Below are 23,464 nucleotides of genomic sequence, written 5' to 3' on the forward strand. Positions count from 1 at the left end.
CAGGAAACACCAACTTGCCTGCACAAGTTTTTAAAGACTTGACCTGCTGTGCATTTGTTATTTTGACCTTATTGTACACTTTTATGGTTTCCCAACTACCGCAGCACAGCGGTGGATGTTAACCTTAAACACTTCCTCTCCCTGAAAACATGACCTAAGGGTTTGTTGCATTTTAATGCAGGTGGATGTCATGGCTGGTACTACGTACTTTACATGCTGTACAATGTGACATTCATTAAAAGTAGCAGAAGGATCACTGAAAGACTCTTGATGAAAAGTGTAGCTGAATGCACTTAGAGATCAGCGGTTCAAATGCACTTTACTATAACCAGCAAACTCACAAAAAATCTGATTTTTGTTCACGATAAAGTGAATATGTACACTTTAGCTCAGCGATGTCTTAGTCAGATATGACAAACCTGATCACACCATGGTGCCGATATTTCTACGCACCATGACTAAGACCTATTTACAAGGATTTGCTTTTAAAAACATACATTTCTTGTAACTACATAACATTTTTTACTGTTCGATATTAAAGTGCACTAAAAGAGATTATAGCAGTTTGTTCTAACTTGCAGAAAAGGTTAACGTAAAAATGCTGCCGTTTACTTGAAAGGCAGCTTTCGTTGTTTGGATTGCTTTAAAAGTGATTGCTTCTTTTTCTAGCCTGCTTGACTTTGCATTTTTACAGTTAAAAATAGTCACGGTTTCGAAAGATTTTCACTTTGTTGGCAACATTCTCGAATAAGATATGGTTCCTGGAGTTACCTCTTCATGGATTATTACATTTTTCAGCCAGCTGACTGAAAAGAAAAGAAAGCAGACTGGCTTTAAGTCTCTCCCGGCTAACAGCTAATAGTTAGCGGCTATTAAGTGAAGGCACTTCCTGGTAAAGCTTTCCACAGAGTAGCACCTGGGATTGTTAGAAGTAACCAGTAGAAGCCCTTTGAACAGAAGGAGCCTGGCGTCTGAAGGGTCACATCAGGGTGAAACCTAAAATGTACTGCAGGAGTTTGTTCCGGTTGGCCTGAGGTAGAAAAGTGCTGCTGAGCTCCAGAATCGTCACCTTGTTTTCCCTCTTCTCCTTCAGCACCTACAGAATCACGAGGAACAAGTTAACAACAGATGTGTGACTGCTAAACATCATGTTAACTTCAATTTACCCGGTGTGTTCTTATAAACATGTTTACCCCAAGCTCTTTGAAGGTCTTCACCGTGTTCTTTACCAGATAATGAGTTGCGCTTTCACCTGAAAACAAGGAGATAAAAGAGATAACTGACTGATTTGGGGAATTGACATGATGCTTCTGAAATAGCAGCATGCATGAGCTGTAGTGTTACCATAAGAAGCCACTCCTCTCTCCGTCCGTGTGAGCAGGAACCTGAAGAGCCTCTGGGTGTATTCAGACTCTGAGATGGGCTGACTCAGGCTGTGCAGAAAGACTGCAGCTCCACTGTAGGCCTCCAACACCGGGCTAAGCAGTCGCTGAAGAAAACCAAAAAACTCCTGGTGTTCCGCAGAAACGCTCACCTGTTTAACAGAAACAAAACCATCGTTCAGCTGATCCCATGTGAAGCTGATTGAGTGTTTCAGAAAAGGCAGCTGATCCTAAAACAAGACCTTTAGGTAGCGATCTCTTTGCTCCTCTCCAAAGTCACTGTCCTCATCCTCTTCATCGCTTCTCCAGGAAAGGGGCTCAGAGAACTTTTTAGGCCATGGTTCCTCTGATGGGCTGGAACTCAGTTCCTCCTGATCCTCCTGGTGGACAAAAATAAATTAAATCAATTTATAATTAACCGCACGTCAACTGATGTCATCAATATTTGTTTTCGTCAAAGCGATCTTTTCCTGCAGCGGAGGTCAACTCACTTCTGCTACATAGAGGACACCATACTGGATCAGTCGGGTCACTGCATCGTGGAAAACTTGGTAAACCGTCAGGCAAGGCTGCAGGATGGAGAAAAAACAAAAAAGTGATGCAGATGTCTGCATTTATACAAGGATGAGGAGCATTTAGTTTCCATAGAACTGGAGATGGAACAACTGTAAAGATGTGTTATTTTTATTAGACTGTAACAACAACCTTAAGAAAAAAGTGCTATTAACACACACACACACACACACACACACACACACACACACACACACACACACACACACACACACACACACACACACACACACACACACACACACACACACACACACACAGCCTGAAGCGCAGAATACGGAATGCAGAATATCATCAGGGGGACAGATTGAGACAGAATGTCATGCGTCTAGTGTGTGTCCTGTCACTGTGACCCGATTGATCATGCGCCCTGGCTACTTGGTCAAGGGAGATCTCGGTTTGGGTGACTGTTTAGCGCGTGTGACTTTCACCCGGGAGTCTGGGGATCCAATCCTGACTGGACCATTTTTTTATATCCGCCACAGATCTCTCTGAAGAATTCACAACATTGACGGCTTCAGCAAAGCTGTGTCACTCCGTGGATTTTCTCTTATTTGTTTAGCAAAAGCACTTCCTTTCATTTCTCCACCTCACCCACAAGTACCTCAACTTCTGCTTCTGTGAAATTGCGCTTCCTTGATCTGCCTTGATCTACGGTCACCATCATCATTGGCGGAGCGCTGCAAAAGCCGGCTTATGTATATGCATGAGGTCCACAAGGCACTTTGCATTGACTATTTATGGTAGTACGTGGGCGTGGTGAGGGCGGGATGTGACTAAAATGCAGCTGAGAAACATTCTAGATAGTTTCTGATTTATGAAGCAGAGATTGCATGCAGCTGTGCGTACTCCATGTTTGATAGATCACAAACCTACTTGGCGTAAGTACATTTTATTTGCTGAGCTTAAGTACGGTTTTAGTAAGGATTCTACGCAATGTTTGATAAATGAGACCCCTGGACAACATTTTCCATTAAAGGAGCTTTTCTACACTTCTTTTAGAAGATTAAGCCACTGATTCATGGGAAGTTTATCTTTGTCTTTATAATACATTTTATTTGGCTAAAGCTGGTGTTGATGGTAAAAGTTTAGCTTTCCTCAAACTGTAATCTTCTCATTTGCTGAGATTTGTTAACCTGGCAAGCCATCCTATATATGAAAATTCTGCTTAACAAATGACAGTCTAGATGATGGGCTAGAGATTTGTTTGAGCAGTGCAACATTTACAACGAGCCAAAAAGCTGCAGGACTTACAGGCGCCATGGCCACCTCATTGATAAGGAACTCAGAGAGACCAGCAGCCTTGCGGATGAGTCGCTCCTGGCTGAGGGGGAGACTGTGGGAGTCTTTAGGTGGGTGTCCAGACTCTGACTCCATCAGCAGCTCTCGCTGCAGAGACAGGATGCTGCAGGCTGGAGGGAGAAACAGAAGGTGGAGGAAATTAGGGGCGACTGCCAAAGACCTTTTTTCTAAAAACAAAACATAACTAAGCTTTACATACCAATGATTGCATCAGAGATGAAGACATGGAAAAGGCCGTTGCTGTAGAAGTTGAGCTCAAAAAGTGCCGGCACAGTTTGCGCAGGAGCGATGGTAAACTCCCCGTTACGATTGGAGCTGCTGGTCACGTTGACGCAGTTTTCCAGGAGGTGGAGGGCACGCATGACCACATCCTCAGAGTTCCCCGAAAAGCCCAGGTCAAAGTCCCGCGACAGGATCTCCTCCTTCATGTTAAAGAAGTCCTCCACAAGCTTGGACAGCACCACCCCCTGAAAGAAAGTGGAAGGAGAACGCAAGTTTGGAAATCCAGTAAAAGGTAAAAAATTAATAAATAAATGTGCAAAAATAGACCAAAATATCAGTATTTAGTAAGAATGACCATGCAGTTACACTGAAGTGCCTGGAGAGGGCAGAAGTATGACACAAACCTTCAGGAGAAGACTTAAGTTTTAGTAAAAAAAAGAAAGATTACCATATATATTTCTATAGCATATATTCATACCACCTATTAGATCTGAATGTAAATGAATAAAAAAGGTGATAAAACAGGAATTAGAGAATAAAGATTACCTGTCTGTGTCGATAGAGCAGCAGACAGGCCACAATGTGGGTCGACATTATTGCTGATGACTTATTAGCCGCTGCAGGGGGATAAAAAATTTTATAAATATAATAAGCAAAACACAACTAGATCGTATTCTAACACATTCATATTTAATTATTTCTAATCTTCTAATAGTAAACATAACATGACAAACTAAAGTTCAGCAAAACCAAACAAAGTTTATAGGATAAAATTAATAAAAATGTAAAAAATAAGGCTGAGATTTAAAACTATGCAGTTGTTGGGAGACAACTACCCTGTTAGTGAGTTCTTGCTAAACACAATAGAGAACAAATTCCCTTTAATAAGAACACATTTCTGACAGAACCTGATTAACAGGCAGAGGCAGATCGACTCGACCGATCCAGTAGAAATAACAGAAAAAAAAAGAAAAACAAAACATCTGAATTAAGCTTTTGAGTTTATTCAAAAATAAAAAAGTGATCAGAAATAGCTTGTTTTACCAATAACACACAAAGCTGGTAAAATAATTGTGCATCTTAACACCAAGGTTACTAGAGTCCACCTCTTTCAAATGTGAGTTGACGTTAGAGAATAAAAAAATCTGGCCCTGCATTCTTTTCCTTTATTCCTTTCCTCTCTTCTCTCTATTGGCTGAAAATAACATGCCATGTAGCTGGAGGCTCTGTCATTGGCTGAGCCTTAAAAAAACAGACTAGTGCATGAGCAGAATGAGGAGAGAACCAGTTTTGGTCGTGTTACTCTCGGGCAAAGCACCCTACGAGATGTAAAACAGACGGGCTGATGCTGATCTGCTGTGTTTGAGGGTGTGGATGGTGCTTCAGAGGCAGCAGACAGGTGTATCCTTACCCAAAGAAGGAAAAGAAGAGTCCTGAGCTTATGGGAATGTAGATTAACTCGGGTCTAAAGCTTAAAACATGCATATGAATGTTTTTGACAGCTGGTATGAGAATCTTGGTGAGACCACGAGTGTTTCCCCTTAAAGGTGCAGCAGACGAACACAACATGTGAGGTTATGATTTTCTTACTGTAGAGAACATGCTTGGCTAGGTTGTTGATGAGCTGCCGTCTAAAGATCTCTGCAGGAAGCTCTCCATCCATCTGTTCCTCTTCTTGTCCTTCAAACAACTGACAGTCAGGCCTGAAAGAGCCAAAACATCCCCCATAAACCCATTTTCTCTGATATTTAGTAATATTGTGTGTGTGTGTGTGTGTGTGTGTGTGTGTGTGTGTGTGTGTGTGTGTGTGTGTGTGTGTGTGTGTGCGTGCGTGCGTGCGTGTGTTGATTGGATGTACATCTACACCAGTTTAACTTTTGTAATCGGTCTAATGCTAAACTGTCACCAGCTAACTGACCGTTTTAAAACCTGATCCTGAGACCAAAAAATGGTAAAAAATAAATAAATAATAAATAACAATAAAGTCTGCATTGGTATAGCACCTTCTTAGGATTCTACAACCCCCCCAAGACGCTTCACAACACAATCAGTCATTCATCCATTCACACACACATTCACACACTAGTGGGGATGAGCTACGATGTAGCTACAGCTGCCCAGGATTAAGTGTCTTGCCCAAGGACACAACAGCAGCATTCTCTGGTCAGAGCCGGGATCGTACCTGCAACCTTCCGATTACTGGAAAACACATTCTGCCTCCTGAGCTACTGCTGTCCCAAAGACTGATTCTTCTAGGTTCACTACTTTTAGGAACGTTCCGTTCTGATATCGAAAGTAATTCGATATCGGCCCAAAAACAGTATCGGATTATATTGGTCTGCATCAAAAATCTCCGACATTAGCGGTCCATTAAGGTTCACATTTTTGAAACATATGGTTAACCCTCTGGAGGCAGTATTGCAGATTTGCAATGTTAAAACCTGCAATGCATTTTTAAAGTCAGAAGTACCCCTGAAGGACATAGCTGTTCATCCTTTTATCAAAATTTATTTTGAGCCTGAGATGGTTAAAAAAGATATATTACATTTTTTTCATACTTACTGTTATTGGCTCTTGTTCTCCGATTGAGTAATATCACTTGCTCAGGCCTTTCATACATTCCACACTACAATATAGGTAGAAGTATGAATGATTTGTGCTGATATCATATCAGATTGATATCGGTATCGGTCAATACTGAAAGCTGCAATATTGTTATTGTATCAGAAGTGAAAAAGTTGTATCGGGACATCCCTAACTACTTTAAACCATTTTTCTGGTGTTTTACATTCCCTCCACTAAAACACAGCCCTTCGTTTGCATACCTGTGCTGTAGAGCACTGGATTCCAATCTGGGGTCCGTGAACCCCCCCAAGGGGGGCCCGCAAGCTTGGAGGGAGTTCCAAAAGTTTTGTGTGTGCTGAGGTTTCCAAGACTATATTTGTAAAAATTACATTTCTAAAATCCCAAAAACACACCCAATAGTATAAGCAAAGCTCTGTATAACAGTTAAAACTCTGCATGTCTCTGCAAGTTTTTAATTAATTACTTATGTGTGCATGTGGGTAGGAGTTGTGGTTTGGGGTCCTGGCTTGTCTTGGACACAGGCAAGGGGGTCCTCGAGGAAAAAAAGGTTGGGCACCAGTGCTGTTGAGCATGTGGGAATGTGACGAGGAAACAAAGGTTTAAACACATTTGAAGCAAAGAGGAGAAAAATAAAAGAAAATAAAAGAAGGAAATAATATTTTATGAGTGTGTGTAAATGACCCCTCCCTGGGCTGCCACCTTACCGTGGTGGAGGGGTTTGAGTGTCTCAGTGATAGGAGCTATGTTGTCTGAGGCTTTCTGCCTCTGGTAGGGTCACCCATGGTAAACAGGTCTTAGGTGAGGGATCAGACAAAGAGCAGCCCGAAGACCTCTTATGATTAATTAAATAAATAGAAACCGTGTTCCCTCGCCCGGACATGGGTCACCGGGGCCCCCATCTGGAGCCAGGCCTGGAGACGGGGCACGTTGGCGAGCGCCTGGTGGCCGGGCTTTCACCCATGGAGCCCGGCCGGGCACAGCCCGAAGAGGAAACGTGGGTCCCCCTTCCCATGGGCTCACCACTTGTGGGAGGAGTAAACGGGGTCGGGTGCAGTGTGTGACAGGTGGCAGTCGAGGGCGGGGACCTTGGCGGTCTGATCCTCGGCTACAGAAGCTGGCTTTTGGCACATGGAATGTCTGGTGGGGAAGGAGCCTGAGTTGGTGTGTGAGATTGAGAGGTTCAGACTAGATATAGTCGGACTCACCTCAACGCATGGCTCTGCCAGAGCCATGTGTCTGAATGGACCCTGCTCCGTGACTCCATTATTGAGGCGGCTGACCGGAGCTGTGGTCGCAGGATCGTCGGTGCCTGTCGTGGTGGCAACCCCCGAACCTGCTGGCGGACACCAGCGGTTAGGGATGCTGTCAAGCTGAAGAAAGAGTCCTACCAGGTATTTTTGGCCTGTGGGACTCGAGAGGCAGCTGACGAGTGCTGGCAGTCCAAGTGGAACGCGGCTCGGATGGTCGCCAAGGCAAAAAGGCAGGCATGGGAGGAGTTTGGTGAGACCATGGAGCAAGACTTCCGTACGGCTTCAAGGAGATTCTGGTCCACAATCCGGCGCCTCGGGGGGGGGGGTGTAGCAATGCGCTACCAACACTATCTATAGTGGGACAGTGTGCTGCTGACCTCTACTCAGGAACTTGTGGATCAGTGGGCAGAATACTTCTAAGACCTCCTCAATCCCACCGACACGTCTTCTAGTGAGGAAGCAGAGTCTGGGGACTTTGGGTTGGCCTCTCAAATCTCTGGTGCTGAGGTCACTGAGGTGGTTAAAAAGCTCCTCTGTGGCAAGGCTCCAGGGGTGGAAGAGATCCGCCCGGAGTTCCTTGAGGTTCTGGATGTTGTGGGGCTATGTTAGCTGACGCGGCTCTGCAATATCGAGTGGGCATCGAGGGCAGTCCCACTGGACTGGCAGACCGGGGTGGTGGTCCCCTTAAGGGGGACCGCAGGGTGTGTTCCAACTACAGGGGGATCACAATTCTGAGCCTTCCTGGTAAGGTCTATTCAGGGGTTCTGAAGAGGAGGGTCCATCGGATTGTTGAACCTCAGATTCAGGAGGAGCAATGTGGTTTTCGTCCTGGCCGTGGAACACTGGACCAGCTCTATACCCTTAGGGGGATCCTGGAGGGTGCATGGGAATTTGCCCAACCAGTCTACATGTGTTTTGTGGATTTGGAGAAGGCGTTTGACCACGTCCCTCGGGGGGCCCTGTGGGGGGTACTCTGGGAGTATGGGGTACCAGGCCCTCTGATACAGGGTGTTAGGCCCCTGTATGACCGGGGTCAGAGCTTGGTCCGCATTGCCGGCAGTAAGTCGGGCTCGATCCCAGTGAGAGTTGGACTCCGCCAAGGCTGCCCTTTGTCACCGATTCTGTTCATAACCTTTATGGACAGGATTTCTAGGCACAGCCAAGGTGTGGAGGGAGGGAATCCGTTTCGGTGACCTGAGGATCAGGTCTCTGCTTTTTGCAGATGATGTGGTCCTGTTGGCTTCATCAGAACGTGATCTTCAGCTTTCACTGGAGCGGTTCGCAGCCGAGTGTGACGCAGCTGGGATGAGAATCAGCTCCTCTAAATCTGAGACCATGGTCTTGATTCAGAAAAGGGTAGAATGCCTTCTCCGGGTCAGGGATGAGGTCCTGCCCCAAGTGGAGGAGTTTAAGTATCTCGGGGTCTTGTTCACGAGTGAGGGAAAACTGGAGCGTGAGATTGATAGGCAGATTGGTGCTGAATCTGCAGTGATGCGGGCGTTGTACCGGTCTGTCGTGGTGAAGAGAGAGCTGAGTCAGAAGGCGAAGCTCTTGATTTACCGGTCGATCTACATTCCTACCCTCACCTATGGTCATGAGCTTTGGGTAGTGACCAAAAGAACAAGATCATGGATACAAGTGGCCGAAATGAGTTTTCTCCGAAGAGTGGCTGGGCTCTCCCTTACAGATAGGGTGAGAAGCTCGGTCATTCGGGAGGGGCTCGGAGTAGACCCGCTGCTCCTCCACATCAAGAGGAGCCAGTTGAGGTGGCTCGGGCATCTGGTCAGGATGCCTCCTAGACGCCTCCCTGGTGAGGTTTTCCGGGCACGTCCAACTGGGAGGAGACCTAAAGGTAGACCCAGGACACAGTGGAGGGACTATGTCTCTCACCTGGCCAGGGAACACCTTGGGATTCCCCGGAGGAGCTGGCCCAAGTGGCTGGGGAGAGGGAAGTCTGGGCCTCTCGCCTTAGGCTACTGCCCCCGTGACCCGACTCCGGATAAGCGGATGTAAATGAATGTGTAAAAGGAAATAAGCAAAAGCCAGTTAAAAATTCTAAATATGAAAAGAAATTCTACTTTTTTTCAGATTAAGTTTGATGTATTAATAGAATGGTGAGATTATATGATCCTTCAAAACAACTCACACTAAATTGACTGCTGTAAAACAAAAGTATAAAAGGAATGAGGCCTGCTCTGTATCTCATGTTTATGTTCTAATCTGAGTGTAAGCAATCCCAGTTTATGTTAACAAATCCTAGTTTTAATAACGAACTTGGGTTTCTTTACCCTGGACCTGTTTCTTTCTCGTTTCCCAACTCCAGGCCTGGCATTGACAAGTCTCAATACACTGTCACACTCATGCATGACAAAACACGCGAGCGTTAACTTGGACTCTCAGCTTTTCATTACCAAAGGGCGAAATGTTTTTCCAAGAGCACTTTTGAGACAGTGTTTGTGACCTGAGTCAAGCTGGGAGAGACTGCATATGTCTTTACAAAGAAAATGTACAACTGGCTTAGTTTTATTCAGGAGGAACCGCTCTGAACTGAAGTAACCTCTGCTGGCGGCGAATCAAGCGCTGATCTCAGATGTCAAGCGACAAACGCTGCTGTGAAGCAGCAGGAAGCAGAAACTCAGTTTGAACATGAAGGTTGTTTTATCTAAGGCTGAGGGACATCTGCTTTGTGCATAAACACTGGACAGATGAAGAAAACATGCCCGCTGAGAATGGAAAGTGTGTGTGTGTGTGTGTGTGTGTGTGTGTGTGTGTGTGTGTGTGTGTGTGTGTGTGTGTGTGTGTGTGTGTGTGTGTGTGTGTGTGTGTGTGTGTGTGTGTGCACTTACTGTGAAGAGATGATGATAGGAATCAAGGCGTTTTCCATAGACACAGGTGGTGGAATATGACGGCTCCTCTGGGAGTCCAGGTACTCCTAGATGCAGAAATATAAAAGCATGACAGAAGCAGCTTTTCTAGGAATGCTTATAAATGTAAAATGTTTTTGTATGAAACCTTTTGGGCTGTAATGTAATCTCACCTTTAGGGAGAAAGGCTGATTGAAATCGACTCGAACACAACCGTAGTTCTTCCTCAGCATCCTAAACACGCCACATGCTATTCCCCACCAGCTCTCGTTCTTCTTGGGTTTGCCCTGAGCAACAGAAGGAGCAACACCATTCAAATTTAGATATTATTATCGTTTCAGAATAAACTGTTATTCAAGCCAGCAAAATTGATTATTGTAAAAAAACAAAAACAAAAAACCATCCCTTAAAATCTCCCTAGAACTCACAGATGCAGAAACAGAAACATTCATTTGTGGGATGCTTTGTCTCTGGCCTAAATAAGAAAAAAGACAAAAGGACTTGGTTGCCAAAACAGAAAAAAACAGATATGATCCATGAGCCTACCAGCTGCTCACTATTGTAGTTCCCCTCGATGATGCGGTCATACGAGATGCCAACTGGCACCACCAGAACATCTCCAATGGCCCCCGTCCACAGGGTGTCAACCACGATGGACAGCATGCCTGCACGTGCTGGAAATGGCTTTCCACTGCGTGACCGAGTCCCCTCCAGGAAGACCTCTAAAAACTGCTGCTGACGCAACAATTCTTCTGTGTACTGCAGGAGGTTTGAAACACAAACGCTGATGTGAGAAAGGTGGGACAAAGGTGACTCAAAAAAGTTCAAAAGACTCAGAAGCTAAAGACTTCAGGTGAAAGGCTTTGACTTTGAAAAAAGTACCAGATTGACTCCACGGCCATTTGGAACTGAACTGAATTAAAGATGAAGGTTATTAGTGAGAGCTGGAATCCAACACTTTGACCCTGCTGCACTTTGCACGGACCCGGTCTCACGTGTGGGCAGCCATGCTGTGCAATAATATCCTCCTGGGTTTAGTACATACACAGCTGCCTCCTGCTATACTGACACTTTAGGAAGTCAATGTCTTTCCCTAAATATACCACAGACAGAGTTCAAGCTGCACAGAGAACAAACCTCCAGCTCCTGGAGATGCACGAGACCTTATTAATCTGCCTGTGAAGTCGTTGTTCTTATTGCATTTCTGTAAAAGATGTGCAATTTCATCTGTTATCGGTTTAACATTGCTCAAATGCAGCAGCTAAATTGTGAGCTCCAATTATCCATGGTAGAGTTAAACATGACCTTGTGATAGATTAACAGTAGCTCATCATTTCATACCGAGGCTCATGTGTCTGCCTGATAGCTCTTATCTCAGAGACAGAAACACAAAGTCGGTTCAGTGACACTGCACAAAGTCTAGTGTTGCCTTCATTATTTGTGCCATCAATACAAAAACTATCATTAACTAAAGATACAGACTGGGTAAAGCAGTACTGCAAGTTACACATAATGATCCCCTTCACTCTGACACACAAAGGCTCAGGTTGTTATGTTAAAACCTGCTCCTGCCGTCATAGCTACCTTGACGTGATGACAGATCGCCCTTGTTCTCTCTAGTCCTGACTTAAGCACACTACATACATACATCCTTTATGTGCCTGATGAACAGGCCATGTTAGATGTTGCTTTCTTTAAATGTTAAACCCTTTATTGTAACTAACCACCTTATGTTGTCTCCCTTTGTGGTGCAGTTATGAGCCAGGATATAACTAATAGGGGCTTGTCCGGGATACGTCCCCAGGACATTTCACATCCCACTCAAGCCCTCATTTTGTTGCAGTCTGGCTTAAAACAGTAACAAAAGAGGAGGCAACACAAAATGGTGACTTTAAAAAAAAAGTTTTACTTAAAAAAATAGTAATCGAACAGTCAGGTAGATGCCTAGTGGTTAAGTCATTATGGCATTAAAATCATTTTGATTTTTCAGGAATGTTTTGAAAAGCTTCAAATGCCAAAACAAAAATGTACACTAGGTTTCCATCACAATTGCTCACAGAGTTTTAAATAAAACTGACTTGTGGAACCAAATCAATTAGATGAGTAAACAAATGAATTTAGGTTTGGACTAATTTGCCTATTGTAATGTCTTATGCAAGCTACTGATGCAAAAAGTCCTTGGTGAAACATCTCTGTCAGCTGAAAAGTTTGAAAGGGGTTACTAGGGATGCACCATATATTAGCATCAATATCGGTATCGGCCAATGTTTGTCATTTTTTTACATATCGGTATTGGCCTAATAAATAAAACTGGGCCGATATTAACAACCAATATTTTTTCCATCTTGTTTCCATTTGTTCATCTGTTTCAGAGGGTGACAGGGGTGATGTGGATTTGTTTAGTCATGTTACAGTGATTGTAATCATTTCAGAAGAGTAAATGTGTGTGGTGTGTACTTAATAACGTAATTCAGCTTTAGTAAGTACAATTCTATATCAAATCTGCTGATTTTAGAAGCATTAACGTCAGTATATCGGTTTCAGCAAATATTGGTTATCGGCCATAACAGCGATATTAAAATCGGATATCGGTATCAGCCCAAAAATGTCATATCGGTGCATCATTAGGGGTTATGTTGTGACTTTTTTCAAGTTGTAATGGATCTACGACTGATACAAAACATGCTTATGATGTTCTTCACATAAAGAGATTTCCGCAGTTTAATTCTTGACATTTTCAGTATCTTCCAAAATGAGCTGTTTCAGGGCTCTGTCACTTTTAGAAATCAAGCTGGAGCTGGCCACACCCACCCATCCCCACTCAGGCTGCTACTAGCTGAGATGATCCAAAATCCGGATTGGGTTTGGAGTACAGCGTAGTGGTTCTATTCTAATTTCCCTGTTTGTGATGGCACAAACGAGGAATTTCTGAAACTGCTCATTTATGGACATAATTCTTAATACCAAATATTGAAAGAAGAAGGATGGATTTTTTTCTCTATGTTTGGAGTGTTAATAGAGGCAGTAGAGATGCATATGGCATCACATAAGGAAGCAAAAGGTGAGTTTTGTATCATCTATCCCCTTTAACCCTCTGGAGGCAGGCGTTGCAGATTTGCAACGTTAAAATCTACCTACCTGGTTACTCCACATATGTATTTCATGAGCATTTTTTAACTCAGAAGTACCCCTGAATGACTTAGTTGTTCTTCCTTTTATCAAAACTTATTTTGAGCCTGAGAGGGTTAACTTGCATGTTAGATGTTATTATTTCTAAATGTACCATTTTCTGGGATCATGAAAAAAGTAAAACCACAGATGCCTGAAAATAGCATCTTGAGTTAACCAAAGCTACAGCAGTCACTGGAGTCAGAACATGTAAACAGATCAGGTGAAACACAATCCTTAAGTCAGGGCCAATGGCAGCAGCAGCAGCGTTGACAGGAGTCTACCCGATGCTACAGCTAGGTGTCCAGTTCACGACAGGAAATGAGCTGCAGATCTTATTCAAATACAAACTTTGGTTGACTGCAAACATTACTGAACTGTGCTGTTTAAACAACTTGTAGATACAGATAGTAGAAAAGGGCCAGCTGAAGATTATATAACCAAAGGCTTTTTAGTCTCTTGTCGCTCCAGACTGAAAAAAGTAAACAGGGAGAGAAAGAAGCACCAACAGCTTTAGCTGCAAAAAGATAAATAAATTCTTACTGCATGAAGAAGAGATCTGTACAAAACGTCTTTCTTTCCATCCCCGGTCTCCTCCATTCTGCGCCGTATGAAAAATCCTCCAAGTTTACGGATCACAGTACTGAAAATAAAATGAGTTTCAGTGTTTTGACTCAGTTTGAGCACTGAAATATTTCTGAGGTCTCTTTTGTAAGCATATCAGTATCAGAACCACGAATAATACGTAAAGCAGGTCAGAATAAAGCAACAAGATTACGATCTGTTGCAGGACTGGTTTATTTGCTACTGAAATTCCTCCTAAAACTAATTGTTTTACACACACAGAGCAGAAGTCCACCTGCTTGCAGGATCAAACTTTACCTGAGGATCGGGATGCTGAGGTTGTTTCCCGCTGCAATGTGGGGAGCTTTGATGTTGTGACAGAACAGGATCAATGTGATGAGAAGGTAGTCGATGTGGGATTTATGAACAGGGAGGAAGACCATGGGCAGATTTTGCTGCAAAGACAAAACATATCATCCTAAACCTGAAAGCACACGCAGACATCTTTTTGTGACTTTTATGGTGGAAGGTTATGATATTGCAGCTTCATTCATTGTTTTGTAAAGGTTTTGTAGTTGTTGCTGACCTCTGTAGCCGCCTTCTTGACCATTTCCAACTGTCCTTTGTGGATCTGGATGCTCCAAAAAAAACCATTAAACAGCCTCAGGAGCACCCATCCTGTCAGCCTGAACAAAAAGCATGGAGGACAGTAAGACCTAGCATCCCTAGAAGGACATATGATAATAGTAGTTATGCTGATCTAATCTTAACATGGACATCAACTCATTATTTCACTACATTTACAGTGACCTCTAGTGTAAATTAATGCCTTTTGAGTCGTTCAGAGGAAACAATGCTCTGGTGCTCCTGTTTCAGTAACTAGAAGTGAGTCGGAGGAGAGGAAAGCAACAGGGTTTAGAGTCTTAATAATTATTCAGGATATTTGGACATCTCTCCTTTGATTGGCTAACAGCAATGCAGCTTTTCTGCTGACTCCATGTGCTCTTCAATGCTGATGTTTTATCTCCACGAACAAGCCTGGAGGAATTCTGCGGGCTTGTGGAGTTGCTAATGCTAACATTTAGCTTCTACCTGTCGAGACGTTCTCTGCTGTTTCCTGAACACTAAAGCAACAGCAGCCTTCCTCGTTGTGAGTCAAGGTGGGTGAGTTCATCAATGTCAATTTACAGTGTGACATAGATCTGTGTGGCTTTTTCTAACATGCATGTTTCCTTGTCTATTTTCCATCGGCGGGACGCTGGAAAGGGAAGATGAAGACTATTTCCACTTTTAGCCTGCAAGTCAAAGTCAGAGCGGTTGACCATATTTTAAAAAAAAGGTATGATACGTGTGTCAGTGAACATAATTTAAGGCTTTAAATGAAGGCAATGCCTTTTATCTACAATCGCATCAAGATCTAGGTCAAAGTGGTTCATGAACTACACAGGCACTATTATAAATCTTCTGTGATTTAGCTTTAGCCTAATAACTCCTAGATGCTGTTACACACCAAATGATGCCGATACCTGATAAAGGCTGGTGAGATGTTGGCCACCATCTCCTGGAGGAAAGCTCTGGCCTTCTGCTTCACTTTACTGACAGCCTTGAGCTCCTGGACAGGTAGGCTCTGTGCAGCATCCAGATCAGCAGCGACACTCCCAATAGCATCCTCCACCCTGTCATCAACAGTAGCAGCAGAGTTCTGACCCTTGATCATAGTCATTAAAGCATCAAGGAGGTGCTTTCCTCTGGTAGAAATAGCCTTGCTCCTTATTTAATCTTGCTCATAATGAACTCATACTGTTTAATAAGAATCACACAGATAAAACTCCAAATCTTTTACTGTTAGGTTCCAACCTGCTGCTGTTGAGCACATTGTCCACCACGTTCCTGGTGAACATGTCCTTGTGGACATCTCTCTCCATAACAAACAGCACATAGCTCAGTCGCCGTGCCAACCAGCCCCGTTGTCTGCAAGATTAAACAAACACACACACACACACACACACACACACACACACACACACACACACACACACACACACACACACACACACACACACACACACACACACACACACACACACACACACACACACACACACACACACACACACACACACACACACACACACACTCACTCTGTTAATTATAAACACTTGACAAAAATAATCCACATTTTCATTTAGATGAATATGTAAAAAAATATATATGATATCAACTAGGGATGTCCCGATCGGGTTTTTCTGCCCTCGAGTCCGAGTCATTTGATTTTGAGAATCTGCCGATACAGAGTCCCGATCCGATACTTTTGATACATAAAAAAAAAAAAAAAAGAAAAGGAAGAAATCAATTTCCCTCTGGGATTAATAAAGTATCTTTGTATTGAATTGAAACAGTTCCAGAATATTTCTTATTTTTTATTTAATTACCTTTTTATTTTTTAACAACAGGTCACTTCTGTGAGGTAGCTTGAACAATCAAGTAATAAATAACAAATTCTTCACTTTTGGACTTTATTGCAAATATACAAACAGATAGCACTTCAACTTAAAATACCTGGCAGGGGTCTATTTTACCTCGGCCCCCAAAATGCTTAGATACGTCCCTGGGTATGGGACAGAGCTTTGAAGATGATCTGAATTATATCAACTATATAAATACTACATGATGATAAATTATTGCTTTATACAGGTACAAATGTGTAGTGGGATCAATCTACCTACATTTTATTTTTTAAGAACTTTGTTTTGTTTTCTTGTTTTTTTATTTTCCTATCTTCCTGTCTGTCTCTAATATATATACATACACACATGGTAACATCTCATAGAGATGTTTAATCTCATTTCCAAGAGTGACCTGGTCCAAGAGAGCAGCATAAAAAGCACAAAGAATTTTACACACACACAAAAATAAAACACCACATCCAGAAGATAAAAAGTAGTACAAAAATTTCAAGTTAATCAGATTCAGTGATTATGGCAGCTCCATCCTCCCAGACAGCCATTTTCACAGTCCATCAAAAGTCACACACACACACACACACACACACACACACACACACACACACACACACACACACACACACACACACACACACACACACACACACTGTGTTCAACCAATACTAACGAAATCCTGCTAGTCCCAGGAATTCTGTCTACATGTAAATACAGCTCAGATTATAATCTACATAAGACTCATCTCCTCGTTTCTACAAGGCTTTTGCTGAAATTTGACAAAATAGTTTTTCTTAATGGGAAGAAACTTATTGTGTAATTTTTCTTTACAACTACAGAAAGGGACTTGCTAGAACATAATGATGCAGTTTTACATGGTCTGGACACTCCTCACACTTCCTAGTTATCTCTATGATGGTAATCTGGAGCAGTAACACCTAATCTCCAACATAAATGAGCAAGCCTTCATAAGACTTGTGAAGACTCCAAGCAGCGTTTCTCTGAGAGTGTGACATTAACTCACCAGGACATCGATAGACGTGACACGTCAGGTTTAGTTGTAAATCCTAAGGTCTCTACTGTTTCTACGGATCTGCACAAACGACATGTTTTTGTCGTTGCGGTTAAAGTTTAACGATGTTCTGCTTGGTGGTGGTGTCCACTGACAAACACGTTACATTATTAATCCATCTGCCTTTCCTCTGTTTCACAGATCAGATCTTTGGACTTAAAGCCATTCATTAGACACATGTTGTTTGGAGGTTCAGCTCCAGCCAGAACCGTACTGAAGAGGATTCATGCTAAACGTTTTCTTTTTGCTCTGTGTAAGAGTCATCAGACATCAAAGCAACACATCAACCAGCTCAGTTGTATCAGAAACTCTAAGTGTTCCTCTTTTCAGAGCTGAATTTAAACGAGGGTGAATATGATATGAAACACGAGCACAGGAAACAGCTTTAGCGTCGCTTACCGAGTGTGGGTCTCATTGATGTAGATGACGTTACGCAGGCCCAGGGAGGGAATACTGGAGTTGAACAGCTGATCCTGCAGCAAAACATAAACAAACAACAAAGGTTCAAGCATGAACATAGATTCATTAAGATCTGGCATTTGTTGCTAGTATTTCAACAGTCTGATTCCTTCATACTGGTCTTGACACCGATAAAACTCAATGGTTCTTACTGTAATTTGAAGGGATGTTCCACCCCTAAGTGAAATGTAGTCTGCTGCCATATTCCCAAGAGTTAGACAAGTGGGAATAAGCATTTTGTAACCAGTCCAGTCATTCTCCTGATCTGGCATTATTCTGTTAGCTTTAGCTCAGCATAAACAATGTAAGTGAATGGTAACATAGCATTTTGTGTTCAAATGCCATGAAAATTATGCAATAATGATCCTAATTGTTCTCGGTGACTTCAGTAATCTTATCGACTGCAGATGAAAATAAGCAACATGAAGGAATTACAGGAGCTGGTTTAGACATGGGACTACATTACGACAAAGCACCGCGGTAAAGCCTGATTTATGCTTCTCCATCAACTCCAAAAGGGAACAGCACACATGCAACGACAGAGACGTTTGGCTCTCGGACTTCTCCATCACCCGAGGAGCGTTGCAATGCAATTCCCTGCCAGGACAACAGAGGGCTTAGAGCTGCTCTGTGGTATCATGCCACCATTACACTCATGTATCCGGTCCACAATAGTGTACTTAATAAAGTGTTTATATATTTCAGAGACTTTATAACAGAAGAATTTGTCCCTCATTCTCCTCCACCTCTTCAGGCGGTCACCACCTCTAAACCCACGTTTCCCGTCATTTCCGTCATGAATAAAATGTTTGCTCCATACTTTCTACTCCATCAGTCATGGGTGAATCAATGTTCATGGTTTCTGTCTTTTCCCTATGATGCGTTCTTCAATCTGGTCCGTGTCCACCTTAAGATGTTTTTACTTTACGATGGGGCAATGGAGGTGCCGTTGACATATTTACAGGAAGCGGCGTCCTGACCAATCACAAGCTTGCAGTCTTTCACTTTCGATTAATATTTTAAAAGTCGGGAACATTCCCATCACCCTCAGTGAGCCTGTCGAAGAGCCCTTGCGCCGACGCATGATGGCGTTGCGTGTCTTTGTACCGACACAGACGGAGAAGTATAAATTAGGCTGAAACTTCCAGAAGCAAAGACACGACGCAGCAGCATGACGTCTGGCAGACATCGTCACCTACAGCTTTATTGTATATATTGTATTGACAACACTTCACCCTAATGACAGTAAACGGTGAGTTTGGAGGCCGCTGTGTCGTGTCCTTACACCTTACAGTGGTGTTTTGTCAAAATGTAGTCCCATCTAAATCTAAATCGGCTCCTTTAAATCCACGTATGTTATTTTCATTTGATTACTGAAGTCACTGTGAAAAGTTAGGATTATTATTGAGTAATTCTCAGGATTTTGTTTTTCACAGAAAATGTGCTAGCTTTTACCACTCACTTGCATTGTTTATGCTAAGCTAAAGCTAACAGAATACTGCCAGATCAGGAGAATGACTAGGCTGGTTACAAAATGCGTTTTCCCATTTATCTAAATCTGGGGCATGTGGCAACAGACTTTTAACTCAGGATATCCCTTTAACTCTTCTTGCTTTAGCAAAATAAAACAGGAGATGGGATTGAGGCTTGTCTTGATTTTCTAAACATGAATATAACCATTACCGGTATAAAACAAACTGTGACAAATATATTATGCATCCCAAAAGAAAATACGTAATAAAACTGTTTTCACTGATAATAGGAATACTCCGCACTCTCTTTGATTTTTAAACAGCAACATGAAACAGAGTAAGTGACTAGTGGGCATGTTCAGGTCTGAGCTAAGTAGCTGTGGAGTAACTTTACCCAGCTCTGTGGAGTACAGGAGTGGCAGCATCGGCCCACAAAGGGCCTCTTTCTGTTCAACAGGCCCTCCTTCCACGTCCTGGCAACCGAACGCAGCACAGAGGGGCTGGTGCTCCGGTCCTTTAAAAACACACATACACACACACATGCATACACACTTAGGATAAAAGAATAATGGCTGTTCAAAGGAGCAAAGGCAGACTAAAACCAGACCAACAGTCTTTGATCTGACATGTGCAGTTCTGACTCTACCTTACAGAGGTGTGAGAACTCATTGGACTTACGGAGTCTTCGTTGGGATGTTTCCAGCGGTTACACCACTGCTCTCCATTGTTGACCTGCAGCAACAAGCCATCTGACAGCTCCATATTCACCGCCACCCTTTGCTCCAATTCCCGATCTCACACACACCTGCTGCTGGCGAGCTGGTGACACACACACACACACACACACACACACACACACACACACACACACACACACACACACACACACACACACAAATAACAGGCTGTAACTTTTAAACCAAGCTACCTGCAAACATCGGTTTAATACAGACTTAAGTTAGAGGATATTCAGGTACCTACTGTGATTTTTACTGTGGAGTTTGGCTTTAAGCACTGAGGACACTTTACCAGGCCAATTTAAGACCTGTTGTGGACAGAGACTGATTTGGCTCTCCTTGATTTTTATCAGATTAACTTTCATTTTAGAATTGTTCTTCTTCCTTAATCCCACTAAGAACTCATAAGATGATTTAACACACAGCCAAGTTAGAGCAAAGATGCATAAATGGTTACCAAGGCTGTTCAAATGTCTCAAATGTACAAAATTTATTTAAAAAAATAAAGGTTATTTATAGTACTTGACTTGAACAAGTGTAAACTTTTGCCCCAAACGATGCCATTATTAAAGTAAGAACTTCTATCAAAGCCAAGAGCAGGCGCTTTCAAAATAAGAGTCTATGCGACAAAACCCACACATGCATGTTCTCCACATGCAACTACTACACAGGAAGGCTGCAAACAGGATTTGAACCTGAACCCTACTTGCTGTGAGGGAACAACCAGTTCAGTGGCCTAGTGGTATGAGTGGCCGCGTGGAGACTGGGAGATTGTGGGTTCAAACCCACGGTTGGGTCATACCAAACACTAGGAAAAAATGGGACCGCCCAATGCCTCCCCGCCTGACACTCAGCATTAAGGGGTTGGATTTAAGGTTTAAACCACCAAATGGTCCCCGAGCACGACTGTGTCTGCAGCTCACTGCTCCCCCAGGGGATTGGTCAAATGTGGAGAACAAATTTCACACACCAGTCACCTAATGGGACTTAAACTTTAACCACGCCACCCATATCTTGATAAGGATTACAGGATGCCTTAAAATGTTAATAATCATGTAAATTTTTTCAATTAATGCCAGTCTGTGCAGAAATAAGAGCAGGTTGCTACTGAGCAGGGGTGTGTTAAAATAATTTATAAATCAGATGTACAGAATAAAGATCCCAATGGTGGAACAGTCCCAGTCTCCTTGTCATCTCCTTTTGTTTTGTTTTTTTGTCAGTTTCTGGGCAAATGCTTTACTCGTTCCCATAATGCTGTTGGCAGAAACTTGTCTCGAGGACCACATCAATCAAGTGTAACACTCATCATAACCTAAGCTCAAATAACAGGTTTCTTCTCCCTGAATCTGGTTACAAGGTCAGGCATTTCCAAATGAGTAGTGCTTCACTGGAGATCAGTGCTTAGATCATGCTTACACGCCCAAACAGATGAGCGATACGTTTATTGTTTTTGTGTTATGTTCTGACTCTTGTTTAGTCATTTGGAGATTTAAAGCAAGGACACATCTCAGATATAATTTGATGCAATGTCAAAAGGTTAAAATGTGTTGAGAAATGATGGATTAGCTCGCCAGAGGTCAGACTGTTCTGACTTCATCAAGAAAACCCAACCATCCGAAAGAGCATGCATGTGGACAATAAGAGGGATCAGTTACTACAGTGAGCGACTTTATGAATGAATGTGCTGTCACTGCTTGTTGTAAGGGGTGTGTGCCATGAGAGGAATATTCCTGTTAGTAAATCTGACAGGAGGGACACATTTTCAGACTAAAACAGGCCATCTTTACTATTATCTATCAGCAGATTAACTGTACTTTGAGCTGGAGAGAGAGACAATTGGATTTACAGTGACTTGACCATATTATTACTGTAGAAGCTAAACTGTCAAGCTGAGAAATGCATTAGTTGCATCATTTTTTGTTAAGAAATAGGTCACATATCTCAACCATATTTTGTTGATTTTCCCTTAGATCTCACTGGAAGACATTTAAGCAGTTCACAGCCGATAGCTGAATGCACCGTCTGTACACATGTCTGGGTTAATCCGCCCCATACGGTCCAACCGGTCTGCAGTAACCAGGTCAAACTGAAGAGGTCTTTGTGACAGATGGGCAGAGCAGATCAGCAGACAACAATAGCATAAATAAAGTTGTCTGGCTTCGGTTTTCTTTGCTAAAAGCATCCAGCACAGCAGGTTGATGCTGAAGGACTCCGGTATTAGCACTTGTTCTGCCATGCCCTCAGCTGATTCCCTTACCTTCTGCAGGGCAATGCTCCTGATATACACAGCAAATATCTGGCTTTAAAGCTCTGTGCTGGATTAGCCGAAACGAGATAGCTAAAAGGCTAATTGAATTATGTCAGTGGGGCAGAGAAGGGAAAATATATATATTTTTAAAAGACGTGTTTTAGTTAACACTTTATCCAAATTAATTTTTAAATAAAACGGAAATCTCTGCATAACCGGGTCAACAACGTGGCAGGTATTGTTTCTATAACAACACAGGAGCCGCACTGGGCTCAACCCGGTGTTGTAGCCCCTAGCATCATGCTAGCTGACTAGGACGAAATCTCACTTACCTTCAATAAAAAGTCGCACTGGCTCATATCTAAAAAATCAAAAAAAAAATGCTCGTCGACAAAATAAACCAGAAAACCGACAAGTGGTTTAGGTCCTTTGACATCCGTGGACAAGCTCCACTCTCCTGTAATGAGCGGACTGCTTTGCCTTTGAAAGAGAGAGAAATGTGTGACAAGCACAAGCGGCGATAACACAGCCGTGTGTGCTGTAGAGTACAGCCCTTTGCAGTTCTACCGTCAGCCAGCAGGGAGCAGCACTGTGCCACTGAAACCATCTGCATTAAAAACGAGCAGACGCGTCATTCACGCCGTTTCATGTAAGAGCCTTCGCCATATTGGACAGGGAGGAAGGTTGTCATGCAAATACAAATAATGAAAATGTTTTTTTAAGTTAAAAATACAAATAGTGTATGTGTAAATGCTTAATTTTTTATGGGGGTATATGGAAAATGGCCTGTATTTGATATAGCGCCTGTCAGACAAACCCAGCAAAATAAGTCATCCTTCAAAATTATGTCAGTGAAAATATGATGTCAATGAGAATGAGAAAGCATTAATTGTTTAGTAACAATCATTATGTTTGCGATATGGCGTTATGATTAGCTTTTCATATCTGTCTTTTTATTTATTAAGTTACAAAAATACAAGCACATTTGAGATATAGTAATTTTTGCAATGGTAAAAGTGCGTCCTTTAGTGGATAAACTAACAAGCTACAGTTGTTTGGACCGTACCATTTTTTCAAATCGTGCATCGCGAAAATTACAACTTTGA

The 23,464-nt window shown here is 42.7% G+C and overlaps 1 protein-coding gene across 1 annotated transcript; it reads right to left on the reverse strand.

Annotated features, from left to right (window-relative positions):
- Positions 1-750: 750 nt before the first annotated feature.
- On the reverse strand, positions 751-22,839 carry gpam (glycerol-3-phosphate acyltransferase, mitochondrial). The gene is made up of 21 exons (XM_015963076.3): positions 22,691-22,839; positions 20,052-20,192; positions 19,768-19,887; positions 17,842-17,915; positions 15,769-15,882; positions 15,438-15,587; positions 14,498-14,597; positions 14,230-14,366; positions 13,891-13,990; positions 10,726-10,938; positions 10,353-10,466; positions 10,162-10,247; positions 5,070-5,182; positions 4,026-4,096; positions 3,457-3,724; positions 3,210-3,367; positions 1,874-1,951; positions 1,625-1,762; positions 1,345-1,534; positions 1,194-1,252; positions 751-1,096 (listed from the first exon to the last, which is right to left on the reverse strand). Exons 2-21 carry the CDS (start codon positions 20,133-20,135, stop codon positions 980-982), a joined length of 2,484 nt encoding a protein of 827 aa, XP_015818562.1. The 5' UTR covers positions 20,136-20,192; positions 22,691-22,839; the 3' UTR covers positions 751-979.
- Positions 22,840-23,464: the final 625 nt, after the last annotated feature.

The sequence above is a fragment of the Nothobranchius furzeri genome, chromosome 16, assembly GCF_043380555.1.
Source record: "Nothobranchius furzeri strain GRZ-AD chromosome 16, NfurGRZ-RIMD1, whole genome shotgun sequence".
In the NCBI taxonomy this organism is placed as follows: Eukaryota; Metazoa; Chordata; class Actinopteri; order Cyprinodontiformes; family Nothobranchiidae; genus Nothobranchius; species Nothobranchius furzeri.

Coding starts and splice junctions, on each gene's coding strand:
- gpam (XM_015963076.3), bottom strand. CDS start 20,135: ATGGAGCTGTCAGATGGCTTGTTGCTGCAGGTCAACAATGGAGAGCAG. Junction 1,253..1,344: donor GAGAGGAGTGGCTTCTTATG/GTAACACTACAG, acceptor CCTTGTTTTCAG/GTGAAAGCGCAACTCATTAT. Junction 1,097..1,193: donor AGACCTTCAAAGAGCTTGGG/GTAAACATGTTT, acceptor GTGATTCTGTAG/GTGCTGAAGGAGAAGAGGGA.